We start from the raw sequence: 20,926 nt of genomic DNA on the forward strand, positions 1-20,926 counted from the left end.
TGTCTCACTGCAGGTGAGACAATTTGGAATATCCTGAAAGATCCTTTAAGATGTTTATAAGTTGCATCATAGTGATGGTGATTCATAATGATTACAAATAATTATCTAGATACCAGCATAAGAGTTCAATGTCATCAAACTGAAATCTTCAGTAAGAGCCTCTCAGAAGACTGAAAAGTGCCTGTCATGCTTCTACATTTATTGGACTTTGTAGCCAGACTGAATGACCCTCAGATGAATCCCGAAAGGTTTCTCCAGGAGTTTCTCAAAGCCTCAGTACGATTTGGTTTATCATTTCTTTACAACTTATTTCTAAAATTAAAAATGGGCATTATCTTTTTGCATTATCAGATTCTCAAAGCAAAGTTGAACAAATTCCCCTTGACTCTATGAAGAATTAAACTAAATCCACCCCCCAGTTATTTGTGATTTCTCTGTTACACACACACACGTACGCGCGCATACACACACACATAGAGGGAGAATGATTTGACAATTTTTCCTGTTAATCTATCCAAAGGTTTAACATTCTTGCCAGGAAGTATCAAGGCTCATCGAATATGAGCCTTGATATCACAGTTTAAACCCAACTTTTCTTGTGGTGGTTGATCTTTGATACCTTGAAAGAAAAGGAAAATATTTAAGTTTGGAAACGTGTAGGTTAGACATACTTTATGTGACTTTCCATCCCACACCTTTCACTTTAGCCAAATTGCATGATTTCCCTTTCCCCATACATGCATTGTATTATACCGGCCTAGTGCCTTTATTCATGTGCGTTCAGCTTCCCAAGATGTACGTTACTCCATCTCTGTTATTCCAAATCTTACTCATTCTTACAGTACAACTTAAATACTCCTACCCTCCTTTAAACCCTTTCTGATTGCTCTAGCAAGGAGCACTTAGTTTGGTCCACGTTATACTTGTATTAGGGTTTCCCCCAATAGACTGCCCCATAATGAAGACCTCATCTCCCTTATCTTTATATAATACACAGCATCTCAAGCATTATACGTTGTCACTATTTGCTAATTGAGTGAATTAGTTAATTAACTAATTAGAAGCTATTTAGAGACTATGGGACAGGTAGAAGCAATGAAGGTAACATTTTAGTCTCCTGGTTCAAGAAAAGCCTCTTGAACCAGTCTCCTGGTTCAAGAAAAGCCTCCAGTGGTGAAGGTTAAAGCAAAGGGAACTGATCTGAATGTCTACCTGGCTGGGAACAGAGCATTCAGAAATCAGGAAGTGTTGGGCTTCCCTGGTGGTGCAGTGGTTGAGAGTCTGCCTGCCGATACAGGGGACACGGGTTCGTGCCCCGGTCCGGGAAGATCCCACATGCCGCAGAGCGGCTGGGCCCGTGAGCCATGGCCGCTGAGCCTGCGCGTCCGGAGCCTGTGCTCCGCAACGGGAGAGGCCACAACAGTGAGAGGCCCCTGTGCCGCAAAAAAAAACAAAACAAACAAACAAAAAAACCTAGTCTTTCTCCTTAACAGATGTCTGCTCTTGGTCATGTTTTACTTTAACCTTTTTTAGTACCAATATTTTAATATCAACATTTCATATAATAATACTTAGCTGTTAGAGTTGTAAGAAATTAAATTATACAATACAGGATTAAATTAAAGGATATATAAATATTAAAGCATATTTATGTTTTAATATATAAACATTATATATTAAATAACATATTTATGTTTTAATATATAAACATTATATATTAAATATATGTATTCAGCACACTGAATATATTCAGCACATTGGATAATCAATGTGTGGTCTCCAACCACAAGTGCACAAATAAAAATATTACAACTTACTACCACTATTTTTACCATAATCAGTGAGGTAACAGCAAAGCAATTGGAAGCCAGGAAGTATTCTGAAATACGAGCCCATATCCTACCCATTTCATGTCTTCAGTATCGTATCTCATCATGGAAAGTAGCATTTGTAATTATGAATGATGCAAGAGCCTTGATATCCAAGAAGGATGTGATTGTGTCCTTTATATCTACTATTGTATTCATTATTTTCCACTTATGGAAATAGGATTCTGGATTCATATTTTACACGTTTTCAATAATGAAGGATTTTAAAGGTCTCCGTTATTTTCCGTAAGACAGAAAACCTTCATTCCTTTGAAAAAATAGCTTTTTAATCTAAGCTTGCTCTGTGTTATGCCGCTCTCTGCTAGGCACTGGATGTGAATTGGGTGAGTTAACCTTACAACAGCTTGTGAGGTAAGTTACTGCCACGTTCTCCATTTTAGAAAGGAACAAACTAAGGCACAAAGAGGATAAGACTCTTACCCAACTTTACATAATGATTAAGTGGCAGAACTAAGATACAACAAGGTCAGGCAATATAATTCCAAGACAAGTTTCCTATGCATTTCTGGATGCCGCGTTGCTTGCCTTCTGGGTTTTCAAGCTTTCCTGCGCTGCCTGGGTTGACACTCTTCTCTGTAGTCATGTTTCTTTTCTGTGTTCTGTCTGTGCTTCTGGCTCCTTTATGTGTTGCCTCTCTGTACTCTGTCTACTTCTCATTTTTAAAACTTCCCATGCCACCCTTTCGATCTCTGACATAACCACATTGCCCTGTTTATTTCAAGTCCAATCACTCCGCCACCCACTGACTAAAAACTTATTTTGGAATGGTCACACAAACTCCCACTACTTAGTGTGCTTCACGCCCCAACAAGCCATCAAACAAAGTTAGTTACATGGTTTTAAATGCATTGCTAGATATGACTCAGAATCAACTCTTTAATGGGCTATTTGAGTAAAACATTCCAACATATTATGTGGTCTAATTTATCTTAGAGTTACTTTTATCATTGAGATGTTAGAAAGTGTATCTCCCTCTAATGTATTTGGAAGAAATGTGCTCAGAATTTTGATTTGAAATTCTTTAAACCAGAGAAATTTGAGATTCCTCTTCAGTAGATGCCAAAACCCTATGTTTCTAACTTAAATGACTGTCAGGCAAGTACTAAAAACAACTGAGAAATGGTCTGTGGACGTGGATGTGTCAATTCATTTTTCTTCCCTAGATTTGCACCAACTCTGAACCTTTGAGACAAAAGAGAGAACAAGAAGGAAATTGGGAGCAGATAATAAAAATAAAATAAAATAATTTGGCTGGATTCAATTACCTTTATCCTAAATTATCTTCCTGAAACAGGTTTTTGTCCTGATGTAGGTGCAAGTGATGAGTGCTTTGGATTAAACTTTCTTAGTGACAACTTGTACATGATACACCGAGCTCAGCCATGAATATATGTCCCACAAACTCATTAATCCATGAGAAACACCAGGGCAATTACTCAGGAAAAAACGCCCACACGGAGGCACAGATCTGAAAGCATTGTGAGTTGTATGAGCATTTTAGGTAGGAAGGTTAAGTGCAAATAGTTTATCGTTTATGTTCTGCTAACTTAGCCATGAGCCCAATCTATGTTCGATTTTCCTTTATTTTTAGCACTAAATTTGAGAGACATTTGGAAGTGCCCCAGTTGGCTGGAATCAGGTGGTTTGTTCTGCCTCTTCTTAGGATTGATTAGAAAACTCTACAGTAGCTGCTCAACTGTAGTTTTGGATTGTTTCACATTTTGCATTCTTTCTAAGGTGTTTTTGTTTGGTTTTGTTTTTTTGATGTATGTGATGACAGCTTATTTTTGCAGTTTGCAATAGTGTATAATATTTCAATTAATCATTGCTTAAGTGAAATGCTATATCTTGGTTATCAATATTTAGGAAGTTTCTATAATAGGAACTTCAAATGTAAGTAGACTTCAGAGAATTGGCCAACTCTGGGCTGATTTTAGCACAAATGGTACATTTTTTTCTTGACAGTACTAATCGCATCTAACATTTCTTGCTCTGAAGAATTGTTCAGCAGTGGAAATAGAGCAGAAATGATACATGCATCAAAATGTGAAAAACTTGCATCCTTATCCCATCAATATTTGCCAGTGGGTCATCATTCAAATAATTAAAAACAAATAAAAGAGAAAGTCACAAAATCATGGGTTATTACAGAAGCATTTTTCTTTAAAAAATTCACCCATTTGTGAAAAAACATTACAGGATCTTATTTCATAAAATCTTAGACCTGAAAAAGAACCTAGAGATTACTCAATCCAGTCACTTCATACACAAGTTGAAAAGTGGAAGACCAGAAAGGCTAACTGATGTATAAAGGATCATACATGTAATTAGAGGCAAGACCAAGATTAGGAGACTCATTTCCTGACTCAAAGTCCAGTCTCTACTATTCTGTGATTAATCCTTTTTGTTTCAGACTTTTGCCTCAAAGGTAGATTGTACCACTTCAGAAATGTAAGTCTCCTCTTAGTTTGTGAGAACCAAAGTGTGAGATTCGTGGGAATTCCAAGGAATGAAGTTCCTCTTCAAATTGGGACCTCCTCCTTAGTGGAATCAATGAATCAGTATCAAATACCACTACAGCCTGTGCTCCTCTAGTCTTGTCCTCAGTCACATCCTCTAAAACGGGGACAAGGTGGAAGGTCGAGAGTGAGTTTTGGAAGCTAAGTCTCTGAACTTCTCCTTGACTCTGTTTCTTCAGTTAAAATGTAGACAGTCCGTAGTCTAGTTAGTAGTAATGTACAATGTTAATTTCATAATTTTGACAAATTGTGTACCACTGTTATGTAAGATATTAACAATAGGTGAAACTGGGTGAAGAGTGTACAGGGGTTCTCTGTATTCTTTGCAACTTTTGTGTTAAGCTAAAATTATCCCAAAGTAAAAAATGTTCTTTAAAACAAAAAACAAAACAAAAAATTATGGTGGCAGGCACTGGATGAACCTTGAAGAATGGAGACAAGTATGTTTCTTATCAATGATGTTATCAAAGCTGTAGGTGTAGATATTTTGAGACAATGGAGTTGAAATCTCAAGCTTTTCTTTGATATTTTGTTTGGGGTGAACAACTCTTTTTGAGTATCTACAGCAGCAAATACAGTATCTCACAATTGTGTTGGGTCTCAATTGCTGCACACTCCCCATACACACACACATAAACACACAGACACACTCAAACTTCTGACATTTCTCCTGATAGTTGTCAGTCACCTGTGCAACTGAGCAGTCCCACATTTCAGCCCCTTGCCAAGAAGACTGAAGAGGTCAAAGAAGTTCTCATGTTGTGGCCCATAGCCATCATTGTCTCCCTCTGCTTTGCCTCTCCCAGCCAGCCACTAGCTGCCTTATCACTCACAAGAATCACAGTGATCTTCCACCTCTCAACCTAATGATGTCCAAGAAGATTAAGTAGGTTATCAGAGTTATGGGGTGAGGGGAAGCAAATGTTAACTATAGTATTTTCTATGCTTGGAATTTACATTAGGAACTTCTTGATCACTTTTAAAGTATTGGGTTGACCAAAAAGGTCACTGGGGTATTCCCATAAGATGGTACAGAAAAACCCAAATGAACTTTTTAGCCAGCCCAATAATATTCAGGGTCTAAATACCACATTATTCCATGTCTACACTGTGAATTACGTTTGGATAAATCTTCTATTTTCTCTGAGATTATTTATTTTTTATTTATTTTGGGACACATTTCCCCCCTCTAAGCAGAAGTGGACACTGGAAACGCAAACTTATATAGTAATGGTTTCAATAAGCACAATTAAATGATAATTTTAAATGATTACCTCTTTATAAGCAGTGTCATATAGCAGGAAGACATGGATGTTTAAGTTAGAGAGTGATGAATTTACCTGTCAGTTATAACAGTTCCTAAAAAAAGAAGAGAAAATTGCTCAAATTCTCTGTTGGGTCTCTATCAGTTTAAAAAAAAAAAAAAAAGCAGAGTTATCTTGAGAGTTGGGTGAAAATGATGTTATATGAAAGAAAATGCCTAGTCCAATATTATACTTGGCCTTGAGTTGAGGTTGGCTGCTATTGCGAATGTTGTTGGTACTCCACCATGTCCCCTAAATCTGTCTGAGTCTCATCCTTAGGGTCTGATCGATTTGCCTGAGGCATTGTCCCAAGCTGTGGAAGGCTCCTCTGATAGCGGGCATGGCACTGTGGGGAATTAATGCTCCCTATGAGCAGTCCCCAATCAACGATGGCTGAGAGATGGTGCAAATCTTCCCCTGCTCTAACAAGGGTTTGTTCTACACTGGTCCCAGCGTCTTCCAATAGGATTAAGCGCCAGTTGCCGGTAGTGGTAGCTTTCTGGATTAGGCTTGCTTCATTGGCTGCTTCCTTTCTCTGTGTTCCTTCCTTATTATCTCCTAAGGATATTTATAGTACTGGACCCAACACTTAGATTACTTACACTTAAAGGCTTCTCTGCTTCCAGAGAGCCTTAGCTAAGACGGCTTCTTTCTCCACCATGTGTATATATATATATATATATATATATAGCATAATATAAATGGCACCTTGCTTGTAAAGGCATTCACCAGCTGCAACACCAGTGCCGTTGGGTCTGTACATATAGCATGTGAAGCATTATGGCACAGCGGACATAGAATCTGGGCTGTCAAAGCACACAGATCTGGATTAAAATCCTGACTCTGCCATCTTGAACATGCATTTAATCTCTCTGAGCCTTAGTTTTCTCATCTTTAAAAATGGGGATAATAATTTCTAAGTTGTTGTAATGATTAATGAAATAATGAATCAAATGATGGATGATAATTGTACCTATTCTATAGGGTTAGTGCATATAAATAAGATAGAAGCACTCAATAAAGTATTAACTCTGTGTCAGCTTATAAAAGGAAACTCCTAACATGGGCTCCATTCTAGTTTCTAGCTAAACCCCATTACAACAGGGTTCATTCATACCAAATTAAGTAAAACACCATTTTGAATGCTAGATGTTATGATACATGTGCTAATCCTTTCTCTCTTTTCTCTATCCATATAAACTCATCTTTACACACACATATAAATCTGATTTCATAAGCTCATGTCCTACTGGATGCTTTTTCATATTACTGAAGTGTTTTATAACACTAAAGAGATTCACTATAGGCTTTCCTTTTTTCTTCCAGTTTTATTGAGATGTAATTAACATACAGCACTGTACAAGTTTAGGGTATATAGCATGATGATTTGACTTTCATGTATCGTGAAATGATTATCACAGTAACTTTAATGAATGAACATTCATCATCTCAAATAGATATGAAATTAAAGAAATAGAAAAAATAATTTTCCTTGTGATGAGAACACTAGTATTTACTCTCTTAACAATTTTCATATATAACATACAGCAGTGTCAATCATATTAATCATGTTGTACATTAAATCCCTAGTACTTATTTGTCTTATAACTGGAAGTTTGTGCCTTTTGGCTGCCTTTATCCAATTCCACCCACCACCCTCCACCCCTGGTAACCACAATCTGATCTCTTTTCCTGTGAGTTTGTTTGTTTGTTTGTTTTTGAAATATAATTGACCTATATTAGTTCCTGTTACACAAAATAGTTATTCAATATTTCTATGCATTTCAAAATGACCTCTATAATAAGTCTAGTTATGGTATGTCACCGTACAAAGGTGTTACACAGTTATTGACTATATTCCCCACACTGTACATTTCATACCTGTGACATTTATTTTGCAATGGGAAGTTTGTACCTCTTAATCTCCCTCATATATTTCTTTCTTCCCCCCACCCTGCTTCCCTCTGGCAACCACCTGTTCTCTCCATATAGAACTCTGTTTCTGTTATGTTTGTTAATTTGTTTTGATTTTTAGATTCCATATGTAAGTGAAATCATATAATATTTGTTTTTCTCTGACTGACTTATTTCACTTAGTATAATATACTCTAGTCCATTCATGTTGTCATATGTGGCAAGATTTCATTTTTTATGGCTAACATTCCATTGTGTGTGTGTGCACGTGCCACATATTCTTTATCCCCTCACCTATTAATGGGCACTTAAGATGCCTCCATATCTTGGCTATTGTAAATAATGCTGCAATAAACAGAGGTGCATATATAGTTTTAGAGTTTTTGTTTTCTTTGGATAAAAACCCAGGAGTGGAATTGCTGAAACATTTAGTAATTCTGTTTTTAATTTTTTGAGGAACCTCCATGATATTTTCCATTTATATTCCCACCAAAAGTGCATGAGGTTTCCCTTTTCTCCACATCCTCACCAACACTTCTTGTTTCTTTTCTTTTTGATGATAGACATTCTGACAGATGTGAGGTGATGCCTCATTGTAGTTTTGATTCGCATTTCCCTGATGATTAGTGATGTTGAGCATATTTTCCTATGCCTGTTGGCCATCTGTATGTCTTCTTTGGAGCTGTTCATATCCTCTGCCCATTTTTTAATCTGATCTTTTTTTTGATGTTGAGTTATATTTGTTCTTTGTATATTTTGGATATTAACCTCTTCTTGAAAATATCACTTACAAATATCTTCTCCCATTCAGTAAACGGCCTTTCCATTTTGTTGATAGTTTCCTTCACTGTGAAAAAACTTTTTAGTTTGATGTAGTCCCATTTGTTTATTTTTGGTTTTGTTTCCCTTGCGTGAAGAGATGTAGCCAAAAAAAAAAAAAAATATTACTAAGACCGATGTCAAAGAGCTTACTGACTATATTTTCTTCTAGGAGATTTGTGGTTTCAGGTCTTATATTTAATCAATTTTGAATTTATTTTTGTGCATGGTGTGAGAGAGTAGTCCAGTTTGATTCTTTTGAATGTAGCCATCCAGTTTTCACAACACTATTTATTGAAGAGATTCTTTTTTCCCCATTATATATTCTTGCCCCACTTTGGAATAGAATAAATGTCCACATAAGTGTGGGTTCATTTTCTGGGCTGTCTATTTAGTTCCATTGATCTATATGTGTATTTGTGTGCTAGTACCATACTGTTTTGATTACTGTAGCTTTGACATATAGTTTGAAATCAGGGAGCATGATACCTCCCACTTTTTTTTTTTCCTCTAAGTTGTTTTGGCTATTTGGGATCTTTTGTGCTTCCATATAAATTTTAGAATTATTCTAGTTCTGTAAAAAATGCCATTGTATTGTATTCAATCTGTAGATGGCCTTGGGTAATATAGTCATTTTAACAATATTAATTCTTCCAATCCATGAACATGGTATATCTTTCATCTGTTTGAATCATCTTTAATTTCTTTAATCAGGGTTTTATAGTTTTCTGAACACAGGTCTTTTACCTCCTTAGTTAGATTTATGCCTAGGTATTTTATTCTTTTTGATTCAATTATAAATGGTATTGCTTTATTAATTTCTCTTTCTGATAGCTTGTTGTTAATGTTTAGAAATGCAACAGATTTCTGTATGTTAATTTTGTATCCTGCAACTTTACGGAATTCATTTATTATTTCTAATAGCTTTAAGGGCTTTCTATATATAGTATCATATCATCTGCAAGCAGTGAGTTTTACTTCTTCCTTTCCAATTTGGATTCTTTTTATTTCTTTTTTTTGTCTGATTGCTGTGGCTAGGACTTCCAATATTATGTTGAATAAAAGTGGCAAGAGCGGGCATCTTGTCTTGTTCCTGATCTTAGAAGAAAAGCTTTCAATTTTTCACCACTGAGTATGAGGTTAGCTGTGGACATATCATATATGGCCTTAATTATGTAGAGGTACTTTCCCTCTAAACTCACTCTGTTGAGTGTTTTCATCATAAATCGTTGTTGAATTTTGTCAAAAGCTTTTCCTGCATCTATTTAGATGATCATATGATTTTTATTCTTCAATTTGTTAATGTGATGTATCACTTTGGTTGATTTGCAGATATTGAACCATCCTTGCATCCCTGGGTAAATCCCAGCTGATCGTGGGGTATGATCCTGTGATACATTGGTGAATTCTTTTTGCTAATATTTTGTTGAGGAATTTTGCATCTATGTTATCAGTGATATTGGCCAGTAATTTTCTTTTTTTGTGATATCTTTGTCTGAATTTGTTATGAGTGTAATGCTTGCCTTATAGAATGAGCTCAGAAGTGTTTCTTCTGAAGTTTCTTGGAATCATTTGAGAAGGATAGATGTAAACTCTTCTCTAAATGTTTGGCAGAATTCACCTGTAAAGACATCTGGAATTTAGTTTGTTGGGAGTTTTTAAATTACTGATTCATTACTGGTAGGTTGTTCTTTTTTTGTTGGTTTTTTTTTTTTTTTGCGGTACTAGGGCCTCTCACTGTGTGGTCTCTCCCGTTGCGGAGCACAGGCTCCGGACGCACAGGCTCAGCGGCCATGGCTCACGGGCGCAGCCGCTCCGTGGCATGTGGGACCCTCCCAGACTGGGGCACGAACCCGTGTCCCCTGCATCAGCAGGCGGACCCCCAACCACTGCACCACCAGGGAAGCCCCTGTTCATGTTTTTTATTTCTTCCTGGTTCAGTCTTGGGAGAGTGTACATTTCTAGGAATTTGTCCATTTCTTCTAAGTTGTCCATTTTATTAGTGTATAATTGTTCATAGTAATCTCTTATGATCTTTTATATTTCTGTGGTGTCAGTTGTAACTTCTCCTTTTTCATTTCTGATTTTATTGATTTGACCCTCTCTTTTTTTCTTGATAAGTCTGGCTAAAGATTTATCAATTTTGTTTATCTTTTCAAAGACCAGCTCTTATTTTCATTGATCTTTTCTGTTGTTTTCTTCATCTCTGTTTCATTCATTTCTGCTCTAATCTTTATGATTTCTTTCCTTCTATTAACACTAACTTTGGGTTCTGTTGTTTGTTTTTTAGTTCCTTTCATTGTAAGGCTAGATTGTTTATCTGAGATTTTTCTTGCTTCCTGAGGTGAGCTTGTATCACTATAAACTTCCCTCTTAGAACTGCTTTTGCTGCATCCCACAGATTTTGGATAGCTGTGTTTTCATTTTCATTTGTCTCCGGGTGTGTTTTTTTTTCTGATTTGATCTGCAGTAATCCATTGATTGTGTAGTAGCTTATTGTTTAGCTTCCACGTGCTTATGTCTTTTACATTTTTTTTTCTTGTAGTTAATTTCTAGTCTCATAACGTTTTGGTTAGAAAAGGTGCTTGATATGATTTCAATTTTCTTAAGTTTACAGAGACTTGTTTTGTGGCCTAGCATGTATTCTATCCTGGAGAATGGTCTATGTGTACTTGAAAGGAATGTGTATTCTGCTAATTTAGGATAGAATATTCTGTATATACATATTAATTGCATCTGGTCTAATGTGTCATTTAAGGCCAATGTTTTCTTATTGATTTTCTTTCTGGATAATCTCTCCTTCAATGTAAGTTGAGTGTTAAAGTCCCCTACTATTAGTGTATTACTGTCAATTTCTCCTTTTAAGTCTGTTAATATTTGCGTTATGTATTTAGGTGCTCTGATGTTGGATACATATATGTTTATAATTGTTATATCTTCTTCTTGCATTGAGCCCTTGATCATTATGCAGTGTCCTTCTTTGTCTCTTACTACAGTCTTTGTTTTAAAGTCTATTGTGTCTGATATAAATATTGCTATCCTGGGTTTCTTTTCATTTCCATTTGCAAGGAATACCTTTTTCCATCCTCTCACTTTCAGTCTGTGTGTGTCTTTAAATCTGAAATGAGTCTCTTGTATACAGCATATACATGGGTCTTGTTTTGTATCCATTCAGCCACTCTATGTCTTGTGATTGGAAGATTTAGTCCATTCACATATAAAATAATTGTTGATATTTACGTTCTTGTCATTTTTTTAATTGTTTGCAGTTGTTTTTGTAGCTCTTTTTTGTTCCTTGTTTCTTCTTTTGCTCTCTTTCCTTGTGATTTGTTGACTGCATCTTGTGTTATGTTCGGATTACTTTCTCTTTTTTGTGAATGTATCCATTATAGACTTTTAGCTTGTGGTTACCATAAAGTTCATATGTAACACCCTGTGTATATACATGATTATTTTAATAATAGTGATCTCTTAATTTAAAAGCATTTTGACAACCTACATTTACTCCCCACCTCCATGTATATAATTTTTGACATCATATTTTGTATCTTTTTGTTTTGTGTATCCTTTGCTACTTATTTTAGATATAGATGACTTTTAGTACCTTTGTTTTTAACCTTCCTACTAGCTTCATGCATGGTTGATTTTTTTACCTTTATTTTATATTTGCCTTTACCAGTGAGATTTTCCTCATAATTTTCATATTTCTAGCTGTAGCCTTTTCTTTTTTTCTTAGAGAGGTCCTTTTAATATTTCTTACAAAGCTGGTTTGGTGGCGCTGAACTCTTTTAGCTTTTGTTTGTCATAAAACTCTTTATCTTGCCATCAAATCTGAATGAAAGCTTGTGGGGTAGAGTTTTTTTGGTTGTGGATTTTTCCCTTTCATCACTTTAAATATAGCATGCCACACTTTCTAGCCTGCAGTTTCTGCTGAAAAATCAGCTGATTGTATTATGGGAGTTCCCTTGTATTTAACAGTTGCTTCTTTTAATTAATTCTTTTAATATTCACTCTTTATCTTTAATTTTTGCCATTTTAATTGCAGTGTGCTATGGTGTGGTCCTCTTTGGGTTGGTCCTGTTTGGGACTCTCTATTCTTCCTGGAACTGGATTTACTTTCCCAGGTTAGGGTAGTTTTCAGCTATTATGACTTCAAGTATGTTTTCTGCCTTTTTCTCTCTCTCTTTTCCTTCTGGGACCCCTACAATGCAGATGTTAGTGTTCTTGATGTTGCCCCAGATGTCTCTTAAACTGTCCACTTTCTTTCATTCTTTTTTTTTTCTTTTTTCTCTTCTGTTTCAGTGATTTCCACTACTCTGTCTTCCAGCTTTCTGATCCATTCCTTTGTATCATTTAATCTACTATTGATTCCTTCTAGTGTATTTTTTCTTTCAATTATGTTATTCTTCATCTGTTTGGTTCTTCTTTATATTTTCTAACTCTTTATTATAAACTTCTAACTTCTCACTCTGTTCATCCAATTTTCTCCCACGTTCTTTGAACATCTTAATAATTATTACCTTCAACTCTTCATCAGGTAGACTCCTTGTCTCACTTAGTTCTTCTGATGTTTTATCTTGTCCCTTCATTTGGAACATATTCCTCTTTTGTCTCATTTTGCCTAATTTGCTGGTTTTATTTCTATGTATTTGGTAGGTTGGTTACTTTTCCTGGCCTTGGGGAGGTGGCCTTTGGCAGGAAATGTCCTATGCATCCCAGCAGCGCATTCCCCTCTGGTCACCAGAGCTATATGCTCTTGGGGTGCCCCTGTATGGGTTGTGTGAGTCCTTTTCTTCTGGCAGGCTCACTACTGTGGGTGGTCTGGTAGGTGTGGCTGGCCCTCAGTCTGGTTGGTTGCATTTTGTGGAGGTTGCTGGCTACTGATGGGTGGGGCCAGGTCCCAGAGTGGTTGCAGGCTCAAGGGGTCTTAAGGCAGCCAACCTGCTGGTAGGTGAGACTGTGTCCCTGCCAGCCTAGTTGCTTGGCCTGAGGTGTCCCAGTACTGGTGTTGACAGGCTGGTTGTTGGGGCTGGGTCCCAACACTAATAAGCTAGAGGGAGGATTCCAAAGTGGTACTTTGCCAGCAACAGCGTCCTTGTGGTAGAACAAGTTCCCCAGAATGTCTGCCTCCAACATCTTTGACCCCAGGGTGAGCTCCAAGATCAGCAGGTGTGTCTGACCCAGACTCCTTTCAAATGACTACTTCTGCACTGGGTCCTGGAATGTGTGAGAATTTGTGCGTGCCCTTTAAGAGTGGAGTCTCTATTTCCCACAGCCCTCTGGCTTTCCTGAAAGTAAGCCCCACTGTCCTTCAAAGCCAAGTGTTCTGGGTGCTCATTTTCCCAGTGCAGGATCCCCAGGCTGGGGAGCCTGAGGTGGGATTCTGACCCTTCACTCCTTGGGGAGAACCTCTGAAATTGTAATTATCCTCCCGTTTGTGGGTTACCCATCTGTGGGTATGGGTCTTGACTATACCCCATCTCCACCCCTCCTACCCATCTCATTGTGGTTCCTTCTTTACATCTTTAGTTAAAGAAGATCTTTTCTTCTAGTCTTCTACACTTTTGCATCAAAGTTGCTCTGTAAGTATTTGTCATTTTTGTGTGCCCGTGTAAGGAAGTGATCTCAGGATCTTCCTATTCTGCCATCGTGGCCATACCCTCCCATAGGCTTTCCTTAAATAACATGCTTCTATTCCTTTCATTAAAGCTAAAATATCTGTTAATTTACCAAATACTAATATAAACTAAACTTTTCAGGAACACATCTATTGTATAAAGCAGGTCACACCTGTACAAACTGTGAATGTAAACATGTGCACCATAAAAGTAAGTATATTACTGTATGAAACCTAGATTAAAATAAAAAGAAACTCCTGTTTAGAGTTAAAAGTATGTAATTAAGCAAAATACTGGTTAAGTCTGCAATGAAAAGTATATGGATTGAATTATCATGCTTAATTATAGGCTCTTCTGAGCGTGGTCATTAAGAGTCATTCTATCTTTGAAATTGATATTTATTTCATAAATCTCCTCTGTTTTATTCATCTAATCTATTTTGGTGATGACAGGATTATTTTACGATATCTTTTGTTTTTATCAGATGGCAGTGTATCCAGTATATTTAGATTCTACTTCATTTTGTGTATGCTTTTTCCTTCAAAATTTAGGGGAAAAAAATCAAGCAAAAGCAGACAGACTGTTCTAGGACATCCCTTTAGAGATGGGTTTCTCTAGATTAAAAAAAGATTGGCTTCCAAATTGGTTAAATTGCTTCCTCTGTACAGTACAGTGACATGCTGTCTTGTTACAGTGGAACATGTGCTCTCATTTCGGACAAGCTGTTCTGTGAAAAAGTTTTTTTTTAGCCCCCAGAGCCCATCCCCGGATTTGTGGGTGTTACCTCCTTTCCGTGTTACCAAGTTTTTTTTATCATCATTATTGCTTGTGCTCCAATAGCTGCAACACAGTTTAGTAACAACCCTTCTTAAAAAACAAGATGCTTCTGAAAATAGACAGAACAGTTGGCTAGACAGAAAAGATATATCAACAAAAGTAGGTCTGTTGTTTGTCTGTGTTTTGCTCCCTAAATCGCTTCTGAGACAGTTTCACACATATGTAAATGAACAGGAATTGAGTGAGAGTATAATCTAATATAATCCTTATGACCTATCACAAAATTTTATCCTATTTTATTAAGAAAATCAAATTCTATGAAACTGATTTGGTTTGGAGAATTTTTAAACATTTTACTTTGTTACAATTAAGGAATTTAATCAAAGGTTTTGGCTGGGTTTGTTTGGTTTTATTTTTCTAATGAGAAGACTTGAGGTTCTGTAAGCAAATTCAAGATCAGTAGATGGGTCCAGTTTTTTAATTCATGACCTGATTTTATAGCTGATTCAGCTGAGAGGAAGCAGTGGCTTTACTGTGTGTGGTGGTGTTTTTCTCATTCCTCTGTGCATCAAATAAAAAAATTAGTCATGCAATATTTACTCTCTGGGCAAAATGACATTTTTCAGCTGCTCAGACTTCCCCAGAATTAGTGGGAATGACCAACATGGAACAAAGGGGCAAGCCCCTCTAATCACTTCATTTTTGAGCAGAAACAGGACATCGCTTTCAGAGCACTGCTTGGAAGGCACTTGAGAAATAGCCAACCCACCAGCCATTCAACATCTTGTAGTTGGCCGTACTTGACAAGGCTTGGGTCAAATGCCTGTAAGAGCACTCTTCTGCAGAAATCAGCATCCTGCGTACAATGATTTATTCAGATGTCATCTCTGCTTCCTGATTTTACTTGTCTTGACTCTCCCCCGACAGTGCATACAAATACACCAGTAATATTTTTTAAATGCACATGTGCTTTGCTTTTGTGATATCTCTTTAATTAACCTTGGATAAGCTGTCTTTATGTCTAAATCTTTTTCCATACAGGATTAAACCAGGTTTTACCAAATCATGCTTTATCACTTCCTCCTTCCCTTCACTTAAAATTCTAGAGCAGAACTCTTTAATCTGGGCCCTTGGACCCAGCCTGTAGGAAAAGGCCATGAACCACCTGAAAATGTACACAAAATTGTGTGTGTGTCTCCATGTGTGCTTTGTCCTGAGAAAAGGAGCATGTCTTTCTTCAGGTTCACAAATAGGTGTATAACTCCCCCAGTTTTAAACTACTGTCACCTAGATTTCCTCCCTGTCATTTCTATTAGTTAAGAAATGCTCAGTTCTATCAGATGGCACCCTTGGGTTCTACTGAGTACACTTAGTCACCACCTTCCTTTTCCATTATGACTCACTCCTGATCTCATATTTCCTCTTATTTTCTGAATTTTGTACTTTCTCTGTTCCAATTTAAGTAACATGAGAAAGAGAAAAGAGATATTATATACTAATATAATATCTGCCACTAACAGGGGTTGGCATTTCTTCATGTGGCATCTCATTTAATCCCACTGCAACTGTACAAGTTAGATAGTGTCCGTATTTCTACAAATGAGAAAATGAAGCTCAGAGAAGTTAGTCATTCCCAAAGATGGAAGGAAAAGTCCAGATTTAATGGAAGAGTCCAGATTTAAATCTGTGTTTGAATGTGGAGTTTATTCCTTCACGAAGCCTTTCCAGACAGAATAAATGGTCATAGCTTACTAATGGTGTCAGCTTTCATAATGTGTAATTTTCATTTTATTATTATTCTCTATCATCAAAAAATACATTCATTATACTTTGTGCAGAGATCTATACAAATTTATAAATGCTCATGTGTTGCTATATTGCATCTGTGTTGTCATATTATTGCAGAGGGCAAGAACAATTTATATGTTCATTAATTCTTTCACTTTTAGAAATAATATTTATTAAACTCTACTATTGTTAGGGGCTTTGCTAAGTTCTGGAATGATGGTTCTAAGTTCTATCTTCACATCAGGTTCTACTGGGGAACTTTTTAAAAATATCAGTACCTGAACTCGGAACCAGAAATTTCAATTCAGTACATGGAGGTGGCACTTGGACAGTGTATTTTTAAAATGCTTTCCCAGCTGTAGTCAGCATTGAGAACTACTGTTCTAGAAGGTGACTTTGCGAAGTCGAGGGACTTTGGTCCCCTAGATCTGCAGCATCAGCATCACGTGGGAACCTATTACAAAGGGAAATTCTCAACCCTTCTCCCCAACCTTCCCATGTGCTGTACCAGAAACTCCAGGGATAGGACCTGGCTGTCTCTAACAAGCTGTCTAGATATTTCAGAGGCAAGCTAATGGTTGAGAAACACTTCTCTAGAGACAAGATAAATGAGACAGAGTACTTGCCACTGAGCATTTCTGTTTGATCTCAAGGAACCCAGTTGTTTCAAATCTGCATTTTAATTACCTAGCACAGTTGCATAATCTATAACTTTAGTTGATAATGACAGCATTATTACTACTTAAACAATGTAATGACTTTCCATCTCTTCTTGGGCAGCCATTAAATGAAGTGTTAATAAGGAAAGAGTGGTCAATGCCTAACATCCCTTAACAAAAGTCTCATGGACCTTATGGGTTGAGCTGAATTGCCATAGTGTTTCATAACACACACACACACACACAGAATTTTTAAATATAAAATTTTAAAGAGAAAGTATTTCCAGTAAAGGATTTTAAAGTGGTCTTTGTGTTGTGTTTTCATTGTATTATTATTAATATTATACTGGCTATTTCCCATCTTTATTAACATAGCTTTATTACAGCTTTATGATAGTATAATTGACATAAAATAAAATGCACATATTTGAAGCATTTAATTAGATAAGTTTTGACACATATATACACCAGTATCGTGAAACAGTTGTAGGGGGGCACCCAATTCCATTATAGGAACCTCATAGTTGTGCAGTTTTCCCCCACCACCCCCAAACACCAGAATGAGGTTGTAGAGAAGGCTTCCTGAGGAAAACATGAGCTAAGACCTATAAGGCAACTGATATCAGGTCAGGTGAATAAAATAAGGAAAGGTTGTACAGATTAGAAATAAAGCCCATCAAAAAAAAAAAAAGAAAAGAAATAAAGCCCATCTTGCCTATATGAAGTCTAGATTCTTGTGTTTGTTGCTGTTTACTATCATGTAGGGTTGAAAAATACCTACTCAACCCCTTTGTTTCTTAAAATTCCAATTGAGAAATAAGCTTAACGGCTAGTGAAATGTACAACACTGTTACCGAGAGTAGAAATCCCAGGTTCTGTCACTGCAGGTAGTTCTTGCATTAGAGTAACCTGTTCAGCTTTGACCACCAATCCACTCTTGAATGCATATTTCTCTGCTGTGTGTGTTATAAAACAGTTGCATGAAAGTGATGCCTTTGCTTTTAGAGCCATGGAATCTAATTCCTTGACTTGAACTTCCTTTTAACTTTCTTCTTTCTCCTGAGCAACTTCGTGTATCCTTAAATGTTCATTCATCATTACGCCCAGGTGCTAATACCGAGACTTTATTTTGGGGGCTTAAAGGCTCATTTTTTTTCCATTGCAGGTTGGCTTCCTGAGCTGGGAAAGAGACTGGAATCTCCATACTACGGTAACAATACTTTGGGGGGGCCGTCGATCCGAAGTGCCTATATTGCCGCTCTGTACTTCACACTCAGCAGCCTCACCAGCGTTGGGTTTGGGAATGTCTCTGCTAATACAGATGCAGAAAAGATCTTTTCCATCTGCACCATGCTGATTGGTGGTAAGGAATATTCTTCCTTTAGACCAAGAGAAGGAACAAGTGTCTGCCAAACGGTTGCTGTTATGTTCCCTCTGTCCTAAAACCCAATACAGGGTAGATTGGTTTCCATTGGAAGAGTCTAAAAGCACTAATTAGGAAATCAGTGACCAACAGTTATATATACATGTAGATTAGCAATGAAAGTCTGTGATGTCAAGAATTCCATGTTCTGACAGATGAAGAAGTTGATTTTATATATATATATATATATATATATATATATATATATATATATATATATATATATATATGTTTTTAACAGAAGTACTGTTGATTTACAATTTTGTGTTAGTTTCAGGTGTACAGCACAGTGATTCAGTTATATATATACTTTTTCAGATTTGTTCCCTTATAGTTTATTACCAAATATTGACTATAGTTCCCAGTGCTATACAGTAGGTCCTTGTTGGTTATCTATCTTATATGTAGTGATGTGTATATGTATCTGATGGTTGATTTTGAAAGGGCAGGCACTTTGCTTCCTAACATGCTATTTACCTTTAGTGTTTGTGAGTTACATGAATCACAGGTATACATTTGAAATGCCATTTTGTAGCTCCAAACAGGTGAGGGTTATCAAATTTTATTAATACTACTCTAGTCAATTAAGGATGTTTGATAGATAGCTTAGTTAAAACAAAAGCAACAAACACCAATACAATAATAATAAATATTTAACCTTTATTAATCGCGGTTATGTTCCATTCTCTGTGCTGAATGCTTCAGTACAATACCTCAAGCAATTCTGCAGGCAAATCTATGGGTTCTGCACCATTATTATCCCATTTAACAAATAGAGAATTTATTATGCTATTACGTCTGAGCTTCAAACCCAGCGTCTGTACTCTGCTTTGTATCGCTGTGGTTTGGACTCCGCAAATCTCGTTCTTCTTTGCCAGCTGACATCAGTCACTTCTCCCAATAGGGAGCGCCAGAGGGAGACTGGAGGCAGGAGGAGGGGGGAAGGAACTTCCGGGTTCTGATGGGTGCAGTGTATGTTGAGTGGCAGGCCACCTCAGACAGCTGCAAGTGGCTTCATCCTTCAGCCTCTTCAGGCACTTTCAGAAGCAGCCTCATTGAGCTTTCTCAGAAGCAGCCTCATTGAGCTTTCTCAGAGATCCCGGCACCTGCTGGAGGTACCCCTGCAACCAAAGTCAGAGCCCCGACTCCTCGTGGCTCCCATTGCTTCTCCTCTGGTCTCCTCGGTGCTGATAACCCCACTTCTCTTTGTTCATCCAGCTCTGCAACTATCACACTCACGTTACCTCTATCTAGACTCTCCTGATCATTCAGCACTCCAACACCAGGGAAAACAGTTCTTTATAATAAATTCCCCCAGATGAAATATTTACTTTCATTTCTCTTTTCTGAACCTAACTGACAGGATTGATGCCTTTATTACCCACATTTTTCAGATGACAAATCTAAACCTTGCAGAAATAAAGTAACGTTTTCAATGCCATACAACCAGTAAGTAAAGAGGCAAGTTTGGAACCCAGGTGATTACTTAACTTCTGTCATTAAATGCATAAATGGAAACTTGTGAATTATAAAGCTGTTCTTATGGAGATGTGGGTGTCTACCTGAATTGAGTAAATATTCTTAAGCCAGAGTTTTATGAGTACTTTCTGCCCCACCGTATTCCCTCAAAAGCTTGTTCTGTCATGTTCTCTTTTTTTTTTAATTTAATTTTTGTTCTATATTAAAGTATAGGTGATTTACAATGTTGTGTTAGTTGCAGATGTACAGCTAACTGATTCAGTTATACATCTACATATATCCATTCTTTTTCAGATTCGTTTCCCATATAGGTTATTACAGAATATTGAGTAGAGCTCCCTGTGCTATACAGTAGGTCCTTGTTGATTATCTATTTTATATATAGTAGTGTGTGTATGTTAATTGAGATTATCATGTTCTCTTAATCACCTTAGTCCCAGATATCACTTTGAGGTTTGAACCTTATTATAGAAGATGGTTTCTACCAACTTCCTTGCACAGATGTGAACTGATTATGTGGGACTTCAAGCAATGAGTCATCCAGCCTACCATGAAACCAGAGCAGCATAAAGGCAATCTTTCTCTCGAGGAGTTTAGGATCACCTTGGAAGAAATACGTGGAAAGAGTTTTAATATATATATTAAATATATATTATATATATATATTATATATATGTTTTAATATATATATTATAATATTTAATACAATACCAGGCAGTAAATGCTAAGTGCCAAAT

General features: G+C 36.8%; 1 protein-coding gene across 1 annotated transcript in view; it reads left to right on the top strand.

The window, feature by feature from the left end:
* KCNH8 (potassium voltage-gated channel subfamily H member 8) overlaps positions 1–20,926 on the top strand; it is a 385,437-nt gene that overhangs the window by 280,933 nt on the left and 83,578 nt on the right. The window contains exon 8 of the mRNA XM_060010106.1: positions 18,453–18,650. Coding sequence (XP_059866089.1) covers positions 18,453–18,650 — 198 coding nt within the window. The remainder of the gene's footprint in view (positions 1–18,452; positions 18,651–20,926) is intronic.

Source organism: Delphinus delphis, chromosome 4 (genome assembly GCF_949987515.2).
Source record: "Delphinus delphis chromosome 4, mDelDel1.2, whole genome shotgun sequence".
In the NCBI taxonomy this organism is placed as follows: Eukaryota; Metazoa; Chordata; class Mammalia; order Artiodactyla; family Delphinidae; genus Delphinus; species Delphinus delphis.